Raw genomic sequence first — 16,282 nt, forward strand, 5'->3', positions numbered from 1 at the left:
TGTCAAAGGTATATGTCACAGTATGGAAGCTATTTAGCAATGTTTTATGATCTACACAGCTGAAGCTTTAGCAAGGTCACAAAAGTTCTGCATTGGAAACCTTCTGAGATTTAATTCACTCAGAGTTTCATCTGTTAGGTTAAATGTAGCTCTCTCAGTGGAGAACCCCTTATGAAAGTCAAACTGTGTAGATATCAGTGAGCCATTTTGTGTCACACAGCCATAAATCCCATCATAATCTACTCTCTCAAACACCTTTGAGAACACTGGCAGCAAAGAGTTAGGCCAATAATTGGATGGTACATTCTTTGCTCCACTTTTGCGATGTGCACCACTACCGCATATTTCTGTCTGCAAAATGTCCCAGTTTTCATTCACTGGTTACATAAATAGCATAATATGTGACTGATTAAGTCCACACATGATTTTAGAAACTGTTTGATATTACATTGTATCATGAAGATCCAGAGCTTTTAAATAATTTTATGAGTTATTCCAATTTTCGTTAGGAGTTATGTTTTTGAAATGGAGTGCTGTATTTAGTCTGACTTGCATGTCATTCAGTGGCTCTATGGATTCTGTGGGAGACTGTTTAGTATGGTTCCCTTTTTTAGACCACAGTGAGAAAATTATTCTTGTCTGAACCACAACTAGAGGACTGAGGATTCCATGCTTCTTCAGACTTCTTATTTGTCTCAATTTTTATGATGTTCCATATGGTTTTTACTTTTTTTCTAACTTGCTGATTTTTTCTGCATACTGCATTTGTTTGGTCTTCCTGATTACATGTGTTAGAATTTTACAATATTTTACAATATTTTTTGTAATGTAGTTTCACTGTTAGCTTTCTACTAGCCCTTTGTGCTATATACAGGGCTGTCTTTTTAGCACATGGTGTAAACTGTTCCTAAACAAGCTAGTGGATTCTGTATTTATTATTCTAATATGTTTAATCTGGATATGATCATTTACTGTTTTTCTACTGGTGAGTTTTAAGGTTGTCAGTTGAGCATCGTGATCAATGTGTTTTTACAGCATTGTAATTTTTGGTGTCTAGGAACAGATAGTCAATCAAGGTCTTGCTGTGCCCATTTACTCTTATTGGAAGTGAAACCATCAGGAGTCGGTTGAAAAAAGAGACCAAAGATTCCAGTTGTTTATGACTGTTACTATTAGAAAGAAAATTAATGTTAAAATCACCATATACTATTATCTGACTTATTCCTATAAAGTTTGGTAAGAACTAATCCTAGCTGCGAGAGGACCTTTTTAATGCTTCCCATGGGTGCCCTGTAAGCTTCATTTATTATGAGGGATTGAGTTTCCAGTTCTAATTTAGCACCACAGCATTCAAAATTTTGTTCAATACAGTACTGAGCTACATCTATGATTTGTGATTTAAGAGTAGTTTGCCTATTAATTTTTACCCCACCTTGTCTTAAATTGGTCCTGTAGTACTGAGAAACAATCCTATAACTATTTAAATGTATTTGATTGATTTCTGTAGCTTCCACGCAATGTTCAGTTAGGCAGAATACATCAGCAACAGTTTCATCGGTGTCAGCTGTTTCTTGAAGAAAAGCAATAGCTCTTCTTTATTTAAAAGGCTTCTTATATTTTGGTGAAATATTTTTAAGCTATTCATGTAACCTGTTGTACTTCTGACCGGTTTCTTACTGTTAGATTTGACATGTGCTAAATTATTATTACGGGTTCAACATCTACTCTGTAACTTTCTCTATCCTCTAGTCTAAAAAAAAGGCTTTCTTTGAGTGTTAACTACTACAGGAATATGCTGCAGTTGTAAACAATTACTATTTCTCCTTTTTTAGTAGGAGATACATCATTTTATAACTTCTCTAGCATCTGACTTGAGAGAATTACATGTGATAGTTTCGACTATTTTCTGAGTTATGAAATTTTCCCAAGGCCGTTCAAATGAAGGCCATGTGTGGTGTGAAATCATTGGTCAAAACTATTGGTGTCCAGAACATTCACATTTGCTAACTGACTGCATATGTTCGAATGCTGTTCATTTGCAGTATTGATCTCTTTGTTAACACTTGACTAGGGTGGTAAATCATATCGGCATGGAATGTTGACATATGCAGGGTGCATCAAAAACATGTATACACACTTTGAAGCGTCTTAGAAAATTTATATCCGGTTCTACAATGTTAAATTTCTGGAAATGAAAAGCTTAAAGATCAATTGGAAAAATAAATGTACTTTGCAAATGTGATTAATTTTCGAACTGGTGGCCTTTAGCATCAATACATTTCTGAGTATGAATCACCACTGATTCCGTACATCGTACCAAAGTGTCCAATGAGATTTCTGTGCACACTGCCTGAATCTCATTCCAAAGTGTGTCCAGGTGACGTGGTTTACGTTTGTACACCTCATCCTTTACTGTGCCCCATAAGAAGAAATCCAGCTTCGTGAGGTCTGGAGAGTGTGCAGAAAACTCGATGGTCCTCTGCATCCTATCCACTAGCCTGGCACATTGTGATCCAGGTATGCTCGTACGTCCCTATGATAGTGCAACGGGGCGACATCTTGTTGGAAGTAAAACTTATCATTACCGTATAATGCATGAATGGCAGGGAATATGGAGTCAGCAAGCATTGTTAGGTATGATAGTGCAACGGGGCGACATCTTGTTGGAAGTAAAACTCATCATTACCGTATAATGCATGAATGGCAGGGAATATGGAGTCAGCAAGCATTGTTAGGTATGTTTCTCCAGTAACAGTACCTTCAAAGTGGAAAGACCCAATCAGACCCCTTGCATACAAACCACACCACACATTTACACCAGGCAAATTCACGGCCTTTTCAACTGTAATGTGAGGGTTATCTTCAGCCCAGTAGACACAATTGTGCCTATTGACAGTTCCATTGAGTTTGAATTGGGCTTCACCCGACCAAATTATGCTACCCATAAATCCCGGTTCACATTTCACCATCTTCTGAACCCATTCACAAAATTCTAACCTTTGATCTGGATTGTCGTCACTTAGCTGTTGCACCAGCCTTGGAATGTACACACAGAACTTGCCTTTCTGCAGAATGTGTAGCACACTACTAGCACTTACATTACTCTCAGGTGCCGCTTGCTTTGAAGATTTTTGAGGCGAATGCTGAAACACTTCCAAGACCGAAGTTCTGGAATCATCACTTGTAACTGTATGAGGTCGCCCAGATCGACCATTATGCACATCACACACTGTTCCATGACTTTCGAATTTGCCTCGTAGACATGTAATTGTTAACCTTGAAGATGGTTCTGTCCCATACTCACTTATCCTCTGTCTCCAAACTGCAGCTACATTCTCAAACTTCCAATACCACTTAATTATCTGCTTCCGCGCTTCGAAGCTCAAACGCACGTCCGCCATGTTGCAGTTACTTCCTGGCCACTGCTGCCACCTGTTGAAGAAACACAACATTACTTTCTCACAGATATTTAACCTTGTAGAACGGGAAATAAATTATCTATGGCAGTTCAAAGTGTGGTTCATTTTTTGACGCCACCTGTATTTCATTTATGTATCCCAGATAACTGAAGCATTTCTTTAATTCTTGGAAGGCTACTGATGTTACATTCCAGTACACGTCGTTTGAGCCACCAAATGGTACAACATAATCCTCTGATAATAACTTACCGATTTCCTCCGAATGAATGTATTTTGTTACTTGAGACAGCGATGTCCCAGGCTTGACAAAACCTTTTGCTTCCACAGTTTCCGCTACTTCACTTACCCAAGAAACAACCCCCCCCCCCCCCCCCGGCCCTCTTCCCTGATAAGTGACTGTCAGCAGGAACCACAAGCTTTCTCAGGTGATTACAATCCGAATCATGTTGGCAGATCTTTTAGGAACAGGAACAGCACCATACATAATTTGTGTATCTTCATGTTGACGTGTAGAAACAATAGTGTTCCCCCAGAGCAGTTATTGGCAGCACTCCATGTTTGAATAAATTCAGTGTGTCCTAAAAGAGCATCATTGTCACTATTGTCACCGAGCACTTCAAATCTGTTTGATATAGGGATATTTGTTGGCCTATTTAGCATATCAGTACACATGTTTTTGTAAAATTCTCGTTTCCTTTCAATGAGGAGTCTATCTTTCCACATCAAAAGTGAAATTTTTACTCACATTTCACACATACAATATCGTTTTTAGCGGTTTTCCTGCATTTTTTCACACACCCCATCACATTTGTTGCCCAATGTCTTAGCATCGGTATCTAATAACAATTTACTGTTTCCTTTATTATCGCATTTACAGTTTTGTTTTTTGAGATTGTCATATTTATATTTTAAAGCATTAATCTCTTATAACAGCAAGGCAATGATCTCATCTTTGCAGTCTTTCGCTATTGTTTTGCCAAGGACATATACATTACACCATTTGCAACACCATTGTTTTCGTCTTTGATTTACGTTTATACGTGTAAAATAATTCATAGTTTTGCAGATTATGCACTTTATGCCGTTTACGGCACGCCTCTTGCAGTAGCAGAGTTCAGATGTCTGCTCTGGCAGTTCGTACAACGATGTGCTTGCTCCATGTGCGGTTTCATTTTCGCAAATCTGTGCCGCCCTGTTTCTTCTTACAGAAACATTTTTGATAATAAAACACGCATTATACACTTGATCACGTTTAACGTCAAATTTGTTAAACGTCAAGCACTTTTTATTATTTCTGATGCACTTATTCTGGGAACGTACTCGCAATTTACACTCGGTGCCGTCTTGTACTCGGGACAGTGGTCTCATTTACATGCAACACATCTTCCGAAAGACGAACAGCAAATTTCGGAAACCGTTTTTCGCTGTCGTTTCAGAAGCAGGTAACCTAGCCCAGTTAAAAATGGCGCCTGGAAAACAGATGATACACTTTTTGATTTAAGTAGCGCATTCACTATTACTCTTCAAAACAGCTTCATTGTAATATTTCTGCCTTTCCTTCGGTGTACAAAAAACCTCTCGGTCCTTATTAACCTGAAATTTTTAAAACGAGACGCAACACGACAGCCCAATCACGTTTCAAAACTGGTTGCGTTTACATAGTAGCGAAAATCGGTTGCTAAAATGGAAAACCGGGAACTAGAAGCGGATTTCCAGAATGACCACCCAGATACCTTATGGGGAAATCGTTTTACGAAATTCGGCTCTGGGAGCCCCATGCAAATTGGATGAGTCTGAATAACCCTTGATGAGACGGCCAATATGAATTGGCGTTTTGCCGTGCCACCTTTCTACGTTGCGCCAGCTCCAGGCCTCGACTCCGCTTGGCGGTCCGTTCCATTCCGTGAAGTAATGTGACTCGGTCTTAACCTATCGCATCGACTTGATAACTTATAACCTTTCTTCTTCTCATATAATTTACCCTCAGGAAGTATTTATGTGGTTATGAAGATATTTTAAATTTGGAAGATGATAATTTCCTTTTTACATGTTGGCAGTAACAATTGAATAACTGAGAGCGCTAGATGGCGGTAACATTTTCCCGCGCAATTTGGGTGTTGCATATGTGTGGTGCCTCGTAATCAAACACGGTGATTTGTAGTCATTTCAGTCAGTACTGTTGATAAATATCGTTTTTTAACTCAAAATGGCAATGGAAGAGGCGGATGTTGATCAAAGACTGAGAGGTTATCAGAGAGAATACCTAGACTTTCTCGACGACGAGGTAAATTTGTTACTTAATCGTGTTTAAGTGTGTTACCATTTCTCAGTAATGATTAGGTTGAATAACATTAATAAATATATTGCCTACATGCCCTTTAATGTATAATTGTAGTAGGAGGCACAATAGCCAAGAACACTGCTGGGAAAATGAAAAGTTTTTAAATTTTTCCTGCTGTAGCCTTAGCAAAAAAAGGTTTTACAAACATGGCAATGTGTATGTGTTCTGTTCACTTGGTTGTTAATGTTATTGGTATTTGTTGTAGGAAGACCAAGGACGTTATTCAAAATTAGTTAAGGATATGGTCGCTGATAAACGGAGACGGCTGGTTGTTAATATAAATGATTTGCGGAGGAAGAATCCGTTGAGGGCAGCAAGGTATTGTTTAATATAAGTGTAATTCTAAGTAGAACAAAACTTAACTTGATTTTTGTTTTGTTAATGCTACTATCCGATTTAGCCCATTGCTGATACTTTTAACTGATCAATGAGGTACCGATCAAGGCTGCTCGTAGCATGAAAACTTCATAACTTCTGCAGTCGTTCATTTTCTCCACTTTATGGAAGTAAAGTTATTGTTTTGCAATCCAGTCTGTTTTTCTGTTTCGTTTAGTAACTCGGAATATGCGTTGGTTGTTGAGCATCTTTGTCTTTTAAATGGTTGTCACAATGAAAATATCAGGCTGCTGTATGTTGGAACTAGTAACACATGCTTGTAACCTTTTCTTCTCAGACACTTTGGAGTCACAGTTTTGAAAACTGTTTCCTTTACGATAAGCATTCAAATTCGTATTTTCTCGTTTGTTTCATTCTTTGTATGTTCCTTCCCATCCAGTTGTCAACTATACTAATCATGAGAACTTATCAGCTGATTCAATGATCCTATTTTTCATCAGAAAATTTTCTTTACGGTGTGTTGGAGCACAAATGAGCTGTAAATTTTGAATCAACTGAGCTCTAAATGATTTTATTGGACTGCTGCATCTGTTACAAATATTTTCTCCTCCGAAGAACAGTAATCAGGAAATTATTGATATTTCAGTGGTTTGTACATAAAGTTATAATTTTCAGACAGAATTGTCAAGAAGTAGTAGGCTTGACATGTGGTTACCAGCAAGCCACCTGGACACCGTTTCGTGACAACCAGAACTAAGATGCAGAAGCAGGTCTTGCAGTAAAGATTAGCTTTGTGGTAGCTTTTAGAATGTTCATGGCAAAATTTTAATCGACTAAGTTTTCTACTCTTGTGATAGTTGTGTACATCTAAAAATGCCGAACTGTGGTGACAAGACTCGTTCATTTCTAAATAAGTTAATGTCTTGTAACCAATATGTTGTACGGGCTGAATCCATTTCTAATGTCAGCTTATTCTTTTGCTGGAGGATGAGTTGTTAATGGATTTAGTGGAAATATGATTATAACAGGAGGCAGATAGGTCTAAAATTTTGCCTTTTATGACTTCTTTTACGTGAAAGAGGCTGTACTCATGACCGTTGCAAAAAGCAAGCAGTGTACATCTCATTTATTGTATGCACAGTGAGTGCTATGATACATTTAGTGATACATATATAATTTAGTTTACTTATTTTGTGAACCTGTTGTTATATACACTCCTCATACCATCCACCAAACAGTATCCACTCCCCCCCCCCCCCCCCCCCCACCTTACCTGCTCCCCATTCACATCTCTCACCCTTTGCCAATGCACCCACCTATCTTTCCCAACTCTTCTTTTTTTTCAGTATGGTTTCCCCACCCCCCTGTTCCACAACCTCCTGACACTGCACATGTTGCCATTCTAGTCTCTGAGCACTCTGCCAGACAGCACTCCTCTCTTTCCTCACCCATACACTGCTATCCTTTCCCATTCCAGACAACTGCTTCCATCCCTTCTGACCTGAGCTGCTGGAGCTGGCACTCAGGTGTGTGTGAGTTGTGCTTGCTGGCATGGCTGAATGGTGTGTGTTCCTCTTCTGCTGATAAAAGCTGTGCTGGAAGCTTAATTTTGCCTCTCTACAACTTAATGTGTCGTCTTTGCGGTAAGTTTCAATCTTGTTGATATTCTCATTGGTAGAGAACAGTTTGAGTATGCCACAGTTTGAGTATGCCACAGTTTGAGTATGCCACAGTTTGAGTATGCCACAGTTTGAGTATGCCACAGTTTGAGTATGCCACAGTTTGAGTATGCCACAGTTTGAGTATGCCACAGTTTGAGTATGCCACAGTTTGAGTATGCCACAGTTTGAGTATGCCACAGTTTGAGGTGTTGTCTTTCATTGCAATAACTCCAAAAAATAATCTTTTAAAGTCCTTTTAAATAATTTTTTTTGTTCGTCAGTATTCTTTTCTGTTGACGCTGTGTCCTGCGTATTGTCTCCTCATACTTGAGTGATTAACACATGTCAACTGACATTACCTATGAAGTGTACCTATGAAGTGTTGCCTGAAAGGAGACACATCCATCTTTTCTAAGAAGGGGGTGGGGGTAACTGTACGGTTGCTGCCCTCGTAGTAACATCCACATGTATATGGAATTTTGAAAATGCTTTGTTATAAGGCCTATGTTATGTTTCACAAGCCTTATGAGTGGGCATAGTTTTGTAATAAGAATGAAGACTGACTTGATATTATATTAGGGGCCAGCTAATCTTCCCTGTCACTGAACCACATACTGGCAAAAATACAAGCTTTGTGCTCCTCCTCAATGGTGTTCTGCTGCCAGTTACCTCCTGAAATCGTTTGCAATTTTTGTGTGTTTGTTGTAGTCATTATCATGGCTTCTCTAGTTCAGTTATTGTTGGAAGTTGATGGCATGAGATGGCTTCTGTTTGATAATTCAGGTCTATAGCATAATTACTCAGAGCACATAGCATGTACTAAATACAATGTGAGTACATAAAGTATTACATCGACTGACGATGTGTACTCTAGAACACCAGTAGGTAGAACAAAATGTGTGTGATTAAGCCCATCAGAGAAACTGGCAGCAGCCCACACACATTGGAAACAGGCACAAAGTACATTCAGCACCACCTCTGTCATTGTGAATGCTAATGTTTTCAGAGATAGTATAATTAAAAAAACTATTTAAATAAAAATTGACAACGCCGTTAAAAAAATGGGTGACCTGCAGCCGAGCAAAGAGTGGAATTTGATTGTATTGCCACAAGACTTTGCCTTGTACATTATTATCTTAAGGAAGTTGATAGAGATCCAACAGTTAAATACGATGTTTAGGGTAAGCAGTTTCTGGATATATGTAATTCTGTGTTCCATATACATTAAATACAGGTTTCTTCAGTACAAGGGATAAACAATCTGTGATAATGAAGAATGGAATTTACAGTATTTGCAATGTGTTAATGCAACTATATAAAATAGAATGGTTGGACAATCTCTATTAGGCCCAAAGAACATTATAGAAACTGGAGATTAAAATAGCCAGATTAATTCTTTGCTGGACAATGCAATAGATGTAAATGTCCTACACATAGAGGGAGAGGGCACAAAGCTTGGCCAGTTAGAAATTAAAAAACAGATGTGTGTGTCCCCTAATTTACTGCAGAATGAGCAGACCCAGTGCAACTGAAAGGGTCTGCAGAAGAAAATGCTAATCCTCAGTTTAGTACATATTAGACTGTTCATATGATCTTTCTATTTTTGACTGCAGTGTCATCTGTATAATTTCTTCCATTGTGTTGTATTCATGTCCTTGTCTTCAAATGTAATCAAATATCAAAATATGGCAATCTCCTTAATTATTCACTCCTCTTAGATAATGCCATAACATCTGTCATTCAGAAATAATAATAAGAAATACCCCTTCCTTTGCATATAGCTCTATTCCAGTGTGTGTGATTAGTAATCGTTTGAGTATTCTGTCTCTGTGAATATCTTAATATGGTACAATAAAAATGTAACCATCTCAAAATCAGCTGAAATAACTTTTATTATTTATGTCGAGAAGGAATAGGTCAAGGAACTGACGTGTTTATCTCTGTTTGGTTGCCACTATTCTAGTAAGTTGTGTTTGGAAAAGAGGTGTGCAACATGAAATTCAGGAGCTACACAAAAATAATGTGTGTTCTGAAAGAAGGCAGAAGTGTTGTTTTTAATATATGGTAATTCCTCATACCCGTTGTTAAAGTGTAAGGAGCCAGCTGTGCATCCGGTTCCCACTTTTCCCATCTGTCAACCCCTGCTTTCTTTGGGATTGGAATTATTATATTCTTCTTGAAGCCTGAGGTCATTTCGCTTGTCTCATTTATCTTGCTCACCAGATGGTAGAGTTTTGTCAGGGCTGGCAATCTCAAGGCTATCAGTAGTTCTAATGGAATGTTGTCTACTCCCGGGGCCTTGTTTCGACTTAGGTCTTTAGGTGTTTTGTCAAACTTTTCACGCAGTAGCGTATCTCCCATTTCATCTTCATCTAAATCCTCTTCCATTTCCATAATATTGTCCTCAAGTACTTCGCCCTTGTATAGACACTCTATATGCTCCTTCCACCCTTCTGCTTTCCCTTCTTTGCTTAGAACTGTGCTTCCATCTGAGCTCTTGATATTCATACAAGTGGTTCTTTGTTCTCCAAAGGTCTCTTTAATTTGCCCGTAGGCAGTATCTATCTTACCCCTCATGAGATAAGCTTCTACATCCTTACATTTGTCCTCTAGCCATCCCTGCTTAGCCTTTTTGCACTTCCTGTCGATCTCATTTTTGAGACATTTGTATTCCTTTTTGCCTGCTTCATGTACTGCATTTTTGTATATTCTCATTTCATCTATTAAATTGAGTATCTCTTCTGTTACCTAAGGATTTCTATTAGCCCTCGTCTTTTTACCTACATATCCTCTGCTACCTTCACTATTTCATCTCTCAAAGCTACCCATTCTTTTTCTACTGTGTTTCTTTCCCCCATTCTTGTCAGTCGTTTCCTAATGCTCTGCCTGAAGCTCTCTACAACCTCTGGTTCTTTCAGTTTATCCAGGTCCCACCTTTTTGCAGTTTCTTTCTTTTTAATCACGGTTCATAACCAGTAGATTGTGGTCATTCCACATCTGCCCCTGGAAATGTCTTACAATTTAAAACCTGGTCCCTAAATCTCTGTCTTACCATTATGTAATCTATCTGAAACCTTTCAGCATCTCCAGGCCTATTCCATGTATGCAACCTTCTTTTATGATTCTTGAACCAAGTATTAGCTATGATTAAGTTATGCTATGTGCAAAATTCTACCAGGCAGCTTCCTCTTTCTTTCCTTACCCCCATTCCATATTCACCTACTACATTTCCTTCTCTTCCTTTTCCTACTATTGAATTCCAGTCACCCATGACTATTAAATTTTCATCTCTCTTCACTATCTGAATAATTTCTTTTATCTCATCATACATTTCATCAATCTCTTCGTCATCTGCGGAGCTAGTTGGCATATAAACTTGTACTACTGTAGTAGACGGGGGCTTTGCGTCTATCTTGGCCACAATAATGCGTTCACTATGCTGTTTGTAGTAGCTTACCCGCATTCCTTTTTTTTAAATTCATTATTAAACCTACTCTGGCATTACCCCTATTTGATTTTGTTTATAACAACCTTGTATTCACCTGACCAGAAGTCTTGTTCCTCCTGCCAACGAACTTCACTAATTCCCACTATATGTAACTTTAACTTATCCATTTCCCTTTTTGAATTTTCTAACTTACCTGCCCGATTATGGGATCTGACATTCCGCACTCAGACCCCTAGAACGCCAGTTTTCGTTCTTCTGATAACAATGTCCTCCTGAGTAGTCCCCGCACGGAGATCTGGATGGGGGACTATTTTACCTCTGGAATATTTTACCAAAGAGGACACCATCATCATTAACCATACAGTAAAGCTGCATGCCCTCGGGAGAAAATTACGGCCATAGTTTCCCCTTGCTTTCAGCCGTTTGCAGTACCAGCACAGTAAGGCCGTTTTGTTTAGTGTTACAAGGCCATGTTAGTCTTGTCATCTAGACTGTTGCTCCTGCAACTACTGAAAAGGCTGCTGCCCCTTTAGAGGAACCACACGTTTGTCTAGCCTCTCAACAGATACCCCCCTCTGTTGTGGTTGCAGCCGCTATATGTATCATTGAGGCACGCAAGCCTCCCCACCAACGGCAAGGTCCATGGTTCAGGTGGAGATGCCCAAATAGATAGGTTTCATAAACTCTATGAAACATTAGACATCTCCATACAGCAACAAAGCTCTCATTGGAATTAAAATTTGCCCTGGCGATGCAATTTGTTACTCCTCAACACCAATACCATTCGGTTGTAATTAAGATATTATGTTCATTTCTTATATTCGGCATGGTTTTACCGAAGATAGAATTATTCATTAATTTATAAAAATCTTTTTGGAAACGCTAGTTGCACCTGCCCTAGTTTTGGTATTTAATTCAATACATACCTTCAACAAGGGATCAGATTGAAAGAGATAGCTTGGGTGATTCTACCTAGCTCCATTCCTAAGCTGAGGCACTGCTGGATATTACAATAATGAATTGTATACCTCTGCTTGTGTCCAACTGTGTTCATCAGTTTAGGTTCAAATGGCTCTTGTGAGATGCTGAGCCACTAAGGGCTGCTCGTACTGTGAACAAGGGTTGTAACAAGACCCTTCTTCACAGTTCGAGCAGCCTTTAGCATTTCGCCATCTCAGAACTATTTACGACGTCGCCTTTCCGGCTTAGATCTTTTTTAATATGTGACTTGTAAGTACTGCATCTTTTTCCAGTCAGTACAAACATTAATTTTATTAATGTATTATATACCTAATGTTTTTGAACAGTTAGTCTAATTCTGAAGACGATGCTCATTGTAGCGTCGAATCCTGGTCAATTTTGACATAATATTTGTGACCAAGGGCTTATTTGTTCTAATATGTTTTTGGTTCGCTGTAGACATAATAAAGTTAATATCCGGCACCAACTGACGGCACACGGATAAATGTAGACAGTTTCTCATATTTTCGGCACTCAGTTCATAATCGAAAAAACCTTTCGCACATGTATGTCGATCCAAACATTGATAAAAGTTTTGCAGCCTCATTGTGGAGATGGGAAAACTCTTCCCGAGGAAAACCTTCGTAAAAAAAAATTGTCCTTTAAACGGGAATTACAATGCAGATCGGTCAATTCCATTTGCAGATGCACTGGGGCACTTTCAACTGAATCGGCAAAGGGTCTAGAAAATAGTTCAAGAACAGATGTCAGACTGGCAGTGTCCTGAAAATGTTCACAAAATTGTGCCTGTAGTTCCTCCAACACAGAAATGAATTTGTCAGAAGTTGCGTTTTCTCTGACTTTAGAGAGCGTAGGGAAATGGGCGATATTCTTTGTCATGAGTTGTTCCTTCCACAATGCGAGTTTCTTATTAGATGCAACCACTTTTTTCACCAGATCAGAAATAAGCTCCTTCTCACCTTGCAAAGTCTTATTGAGAGCGTTTAGAGTGTGCAGTCAGATCAACTGAAAAGGCGAGGTCTGCAATCCATTTTGTATCTTCTAATTTTGACTCTGCCTTTCTTTTTTCCTTCAGGAGCTCAACAGTAGTGAGTCTTAAATTAAAAAATCTCTCGAGGCATGACCCTCGACTTGACCAGCATATTTCCCAGTGGTAAATAACATCTCCGTACTCTTCGTTCAGTTTCATGAGAAACTGTTGAAACTGACGGTGTATTAAGCCATGCGACTTCAAAAAATTTACTATGGTGACTACCAACTTCATCACGTGCTCCAAATTTGCATATTTAGCACAAAGATCTCCTTGGTGTACAAAACAATGATTCCGTACAAATCTTACGTCAATCGTCCTAGTTTTTCACGCAACAATGCTACAAGCCTATTTTGAGTCCTCGAATTGCTGGCGCTCCGTCTTTGGTGACTGAAACTAACATTTTCCAGTTCAGGTCAATGGCTTCAACTGCCTCTTCAACTGCTTTTAGTAAGTCAGTACCCCTCGTGTCTTTCATTGGTACTAAATCTAACAGTTCTTCCGTCACTTGCAAATTTATGTCGACTCCACGAACATAAATCACTAGTTGTGCTGTGTCCGAAATGTCGTTTGACTCGTCCAAAGCAATCGAGAATGCAATAAACTTGCAGGCACTATCAATTAACTGCCTGTAGACATCCGCTATTGTCTGTCTGGAAAAACTAATTTCACTAAACTTGTTTACTTCCAGTGGTGTCAAGAGTTCCGCCACCTCAACAATACACTCATTGATGAAATCACAATCACTGAAAGGCTTTTTCGCTCTTGAAATTTTGAGTGCTATTTTGTAACTTGCTCTTAAAGACAGGTTCGGTTGCAGGCTAAAAAAAAGGAAACAAAAATTGAGTGAACTCTAAATTCGAATTCTAACGACAAATATGTACGAATACGAACATCAGAAATACAAAGATTTGTAAGGGGTACTCACGTTCGGTCCGTCTCACTGCATAACAGTAAGTCTTCTTAATTCCGCCAACTCGTTTGATGTCTCAGCCCCAACTAAATCATTAAGTTCTTCGTGTGTGATGTTATAATGCCGTTCTATTGCAAATTTGTGGTGCCTGGCGAGTATGCGACTGCGTAATAGACATTGAGAATTTTCATCTTTGAAAAAATATTCCAATTCCCATTCAGCTCTGAAGGCTCTTGGCGTTGTCACTACCCCACCTCTTTGTGTGTGTGTGTGTGTTCCATTGCAACAACCACTGTACAGTACTTATAAACTTCCTACGAATATACATGGCTGCCACTACAAATCAATTAACGCACCCTTTGCTGGATGAAAAGATGTCGCATCGCCCGGCTAGTCTAATGTCGTGCTGTGCCGAGCAGTGGCGCGAAAGATAGAGGAAATCTGAGTAGTGGCGAGGTGGACCGAGCCGTGGACGGCATGCGTGCAGCACATCTGTACACACGTGCAGTTTGGCACCCCGTGGCCGTCCCTGTTGTACACTGACTGGCTGCGCTGTCTCCCATTTGACAGGGCCCGTATACTTTTAATCTAATTGTATGCATTATTTATTTCTGTCGGGACATGCTTCTGGATATTTAATGATTTTCCTTAAAATACTGCAATATTTTTTGTAGTATTCAAACAGTGTCACATCTTGACATACTGTGGCCTTTATGTGAATGTCCTTCCTCTTCGCGATAATGTTCTAGGAAAGCAACTTTCAAGTATTGACATGAATTTACTATGGAATAAATTGAATCGACTAGCATCACTTACTACATATATCTCATCCCACACCACTCCTTTTAGCTTACTCTTTAAACACTGTATCCTGTTATTAAGAAGTGTCCCTGCTCTGTATGAACCTGCCTCAGAGTTGTAAGGCGCCATACTCTTTGTTGCCTTTAAGTATGCATCATAATTAGGTAGTCCATTAGCAATTGGGTACATACACTATGTGGTCAAAAGTATCCGGACACTTGGCTGCAAATGACTCGCAAGTTCGTGGCGCCCTCCATCGGTAATGCTGGAATTCAGCATGGTGTTGGCTCATCCTTCATAACAGCTTCCACTAACGCAGGCATACGTTCAATCAGGTGTTGGAAGGTTTCTTGGGGAATGGCAGCCCATTCTTCACGGAGTGCTGCACTGAGGAGAGGTATTGATGTCGGTCAGTGAGGCTTAGCACAAAGTCAGCGTTCCAAAACGTCCCTAAAGTGTTCTATAAGATTCAGGTCAGGACTCTGTGCAGGCCAGTCCATTACAGGGCTGTTATTGTCGTGTAACCCCTCCGCCACAGGCCGTGCATTATGAACAGGTGCTTGATCATGTTGTAAGATAGTTATCATTCCTGAATTGCTCTGTAACAGTGGGAAGCAAGAAAGTGATTAAAACGTCATGTGCTGTGATAGTGACACGTAAAACAAAAAGGGGTGCAAGGCCCCTCTATAAAAAAACACCACCACACTATACCACCACCACCTCTGAATTTTACTGTTGGCCCTATTCACGCTTGCAGATGATGTTCACCATGCATTTGCCATACCCACACCCTGCCATTGGACTGCCACATCATGTACTGTGATTTGTCACTCCACACAATGTTTTTCCAATGTTAAGTCATCCAATATTTACTCTCCTTACACCAAGAGAGGCGGTGTTTGGCATTTACCGACATGATTTATGGCTTATGAGCAACTGCTCAACCACGAAATCAAAGTTTTCTCACCTCCTGCCTAACTGTCGTAGTGTTTGCAGTGGATCCTGATGCAGTTTGAAATTCCTGTGTGATGGTCTGGAAAGATGTCTGCCGATTAAACATTACGACCCTCTTCTACTGTCGACAGTCTGTCAGTCAACGGATGAGGTCGGCCTGTAGGCTTTTGTGCTGTACTAGTCCCTTCACCTTTCCACTTCACTATCACATTGGAAACAGTGGATCTAGGGATGCTGAGGAGTGTGAAAATCTCATGTTCAGACATATGACACAAGTGACACCCAGTCACTTGACCTTTTTCGAAGTCCGTGAGTTCCGTGGAGCACCCCATTCTGCTCTCTCACGATGTCTCATGACTACCGAGGTTGCTCATATGGAGTACCTGGCAGTAGGTGGC

At 39.6% G+C, this 16,282-nt stretch overlaps 1 protein-coding gene across 1 annotated transcript in view; it reads left to right on the forward strand.

Annotated features, from left to right (window-relative positions):
* The first annotated feature begins 5,492 nt into the window (after positions 1 to 5,492).
* The window catches only part of LOC126266613 (zygotic DNA replication licensing factor mcm3), a 110,103-nt gene continuing 99,313 nt past the window's right edge, over positions 5,493 to 16,282 (forward strand). The window contains exons 1-2 of the mRNA XM_049970958.1: positions 5,493 to 5,703; positions 5,966 to 6,078. Of these exons, the coding sequence (XP_049826915.1) occupies positions 5,626 to 5,703; positions 5,966 to 6,078 (191 nt within the window). The 5' untranslated portion in view covers positions 5,493 to 5,625. The remainder of the gene's footprint in view (positions 5,704 to 5,965; positions 6,079 to 16,282) is intronic.

The sequence above is a fragment of the Schistocerca gregaria genome, chromosome 1 (genome assembly GCF_023897955.1).
Source record: "Schistocerca gregaria isolate iqSchGreg1 chromosome 1, iqSchGreg1.2, whole genome shotgun sequence".
NCBI classification, from domain to species: Eukaryota; Metazoa; Arthropoda; class Insecta; order Orthoptera; family Acrididae; genus Schistocerca; species Schistocerca gregaria.